At 31.0% G+C, this 3,031-nt stretch overlaps 1 protein-coding gene across 1 annotated transcript; it reads right to left on the bottom strand.

The window, feature by feature from the left end:
• Positions 1-1,699: 1,699 nt before the first annotated feature.
• Positions 1,700-2,176, bottom strand: LOC147806951 (general transcription factor II-I repeat domain-containing protein 2-like). The gene has a single exon (XM_087168712.1). The coding sequence runs from the start codon at positions 2,174-2,176 to the stop codon at positions 1,700-1,702; it is 477 nt and encodes a 158-aa protein (XP_087024838.1).
• Positions 2,177-3,031: the final 855 nt, after the last annotated feature.

Here is a 3,031-nt window from a genome sequence, read left to right as displayed (position 1 = left end):
ATATGCCCCTCGATGAATGCGGTGAATCTTAAGCGCTACAAATACGGCTAAAATTATACCTGTCAGTTTAATTTAGTTTTCCTTTCGAAAAAGATACTTGGAGACACAGAGAGTGTTTCGTTGAATGGAAGATGCATTTAATTAAATTAAATAGCAGTCTTTACTCGTACCCTGAAATGATTAAGCAGCAGTTGTGCTATTTTTTTGTTTCCAAATTTACGTTGAACCAGCAGTTTTAATATTTTTTTTAATTTAGATTTTATAAAGAAACAGCTGTTTTCAGGGCAACTGTCAGCAAATACACGATATAGCGTTTATTTCGCCTAATTGAATTTATTTCTTGAGTGACTTCTGTATTATGTGCAGATTTTAAATAAATTACAACTTGTAAATATATTACAACTCTTAATTACAGATTTTAAACAACTTACTTTAGAATAAAGTACACTGGAAAAAATGTATAATCAACACTACCGGAATACGGTAAAATTTACCATGTTTCTGTCTCTATGGAAAAACTGAAAAGCTCAGTACTTTTACCGAAGTGTTTCTGTTATGACTTTGTAGAAATTAACAAAAAAATATGGTTTTATAATGTGCGATAAATTTTGGTGAATTTTGTCAAATTTAGTAAGTTTATTATGATACCTTAGAGCAGTGGTGGGGAAACTTTTTTTAAGACGGGCCATTTGTAATAACTAGACAATCGTAGCGGGCTAAAGAATAATGCTTAATCGTTAAAAAATTTATGTGTTTTATAAACATATACATATATTATTACATACACTTATTATTTTAATAGTAAAAAAGCAAAAGGTATGAAAATTATAAGCACAAAATATAAAATGAATTTAGTGTAGTTCTTGATGTGTAGTATTATCACTTTATTTTCTGGTGTCATTACTGGTTGATGGTGCAGGAGAAAAATGAAATTGAGACTGTTTCTTCAAAATTTCATCATAGTCCGGTTCCATTTGCGAAGCAGAAATTCTTAAAACTGATGAAAGGTGCTCATCTGTAATTTTGTTTCTTAAAGAAGTTTTCCTAAGCTTCATTGTTGAAAAGATTTGTTCGCATATATAAGATGAGCCGAACATTGTCATTATCTTCATTGCATGAGTAATTAGATTTGGGAAATTATCTGGACTTAAATTTTTATAAAATTCTAGTAATGGTACTGTATGAAAAGTTTGTTTCAGGAGAGTATTACAGTTCAGTTCTATTAACTCAAGTTGAAATTTTGCTTCAACTTCTTCGTAATTAACATTGAATGGGGTCGCAAAAATACTAAACTCTGGTTCCATTTTTTTAAAGTCCTGAAATCTCCTTTCAAATTCTGAAGATAGTTTTCTCAAATTAATTTCGTATTTTTTAATCTTATTGCTTGATATAGTGAATTTTAAAGATTGTATTCTTGGAAAATGAGAAAAATCAGATTTAGAGATCTGATTAGCAAATAATTATAACTGTAATTTGAAACTTTTCAGGTATTGCCAAATATCGTGAAGAAACTGATTTTTCCCTTGCAATTTGAGATTAAGTAAATTCATGTGTACGAGGAGGTCTGTGAAAAAAGCGAAATCAGAAAATCACGTTTCGTTTTCTAAGAAGTCAAATTGATTATAAATGTCTTTATCAAGAAGAAAATTCACAATATCGTCTTTTAAATCCCAAATTCTTTCAAATACTTTTCCAGCACTTAACGAACTTTTGAATAATACAGGATATCGGAATGCTCAGCATGTACGGACTCCAAAAACTGTTGAAACTGGCGATGTAATAATCCTCTGCAACGAATCATATTTACTAGTTTTACAACAATATTAAGTATATGGTCAATATCTAAAGCCGATTTACAGAGAGCATCCTGATGTATAAGGCAATGCAAAAAAACAACATCATTTTCCGGATACTTAGAATTAAATTTCCCAACAAATCCTTGATTGATTCCAACCATATTAGGAGCACCATCGGTAGTTACAGTACATAACTTATCAATAGGTAAATGAAGTTTATCGATGCAATTTTCAAATTCACAAAATATATCGGCACCAGTCGTTGTTCCTTTCATTGACTGCAGCCCTGCAAGTTCTTCTGTAATTTCAAAGTGGGCGTTGATTCCTCTTACAAATATGAGTAACTGTGCAGTATCGCTGATATCTGTACTTTCATCCATGGTAATTGAATAAAAAATAAATTTTTGAGTTTTTGTAGTCAGCTGTGAAATTAGATTTTTATCAATATTTTCAATTCTTCTTAATTGATTGTTCTTCTTAAGAGAGACAGTGACTGAAAATCATTTTTCTTTTCAGGGCACATAATATCGCACACATCTATCATGCACTGCTTTATAAATTCACCATCTGAAAATGCTTTATTAGATTTAGCAATATTATAAGCCAACAAATAACTGGCTTTCGTAGCGCATCTCTGAGAATGATTAGCTCTCTGCATTATTTGTTGCTGACTTGATAAATTTTTTATTAAATTTTTCGATTTAATTTTTTTCACCTCTTCACTTAACGATGAGTAGGAGTGGTTTTCATGTTTGCTCTTGAAATGGCGTTGAATGTTATATTCTTTTAGAACTGCAACAGTTGTATTGCAAAGTAAGCACACAGGTTTTTCTTTAAATAAAGTAAAGAAATATTTCCACGTCCATTCTTCTTTAAAAACTCGACATTCTGAATCCACTTTTCTTTTTTTTAACATCCATTTTAGATGTTACCTACTACGGAGAACAACACACAGAAACGCAATTGACGAAAGCTTACTGCTAACTAATGCTCTTGCGCGGGTGTTTGCGCGGGACTTCTTAAAATGAAATTATAACTTTATTAAGCTTTTATAACGTTTATACAAAAATTGTAAAACAGTTTGAAGCAAAGGAAACAAGAACTAGAGCAGACGCAAATCGCGAGGCTTTTTGGTTGTGATTGGTCAATTCATTTTCATGTGACATCACAGTACCCTCCTCTTTGGATATTCATGGGCAAAATTCTGTATTCATGAAATTGAAATAGTTCTTCAA

The sequence above is a fragment of the Parasteatoda tepidariorum genome, chromosome 7 (genome assembly GCF_982258835.1).
Source record: "Parasteatoda tepidariorum strain Cologne lab strain chromosome 7, Ptep-v5.0, whole genome shotgun sequence".
In the NCBI taxonomy this organism is placed as follows: Eukaryota; Metazoa; Arthropoda; class Arachnida; order Araneae; family Theridiidae; genus Parasteatoda; species Parasteatoda tepidariorum.
Note: the sequence above shows the minus strand (reverse complement) of the source record. Positions and strands in the feature narration are given on the sequence as shown.

Bases quoted from the DNA above. Each gene is read 5' to 3' on its own strand.
- LOC147806951 (XM_087168712.1), bottom strand. From the start codon at position 2,176: ATGGATGAAAGTACAGATATCAGCGATACTGCACAGTTACTCATATTT.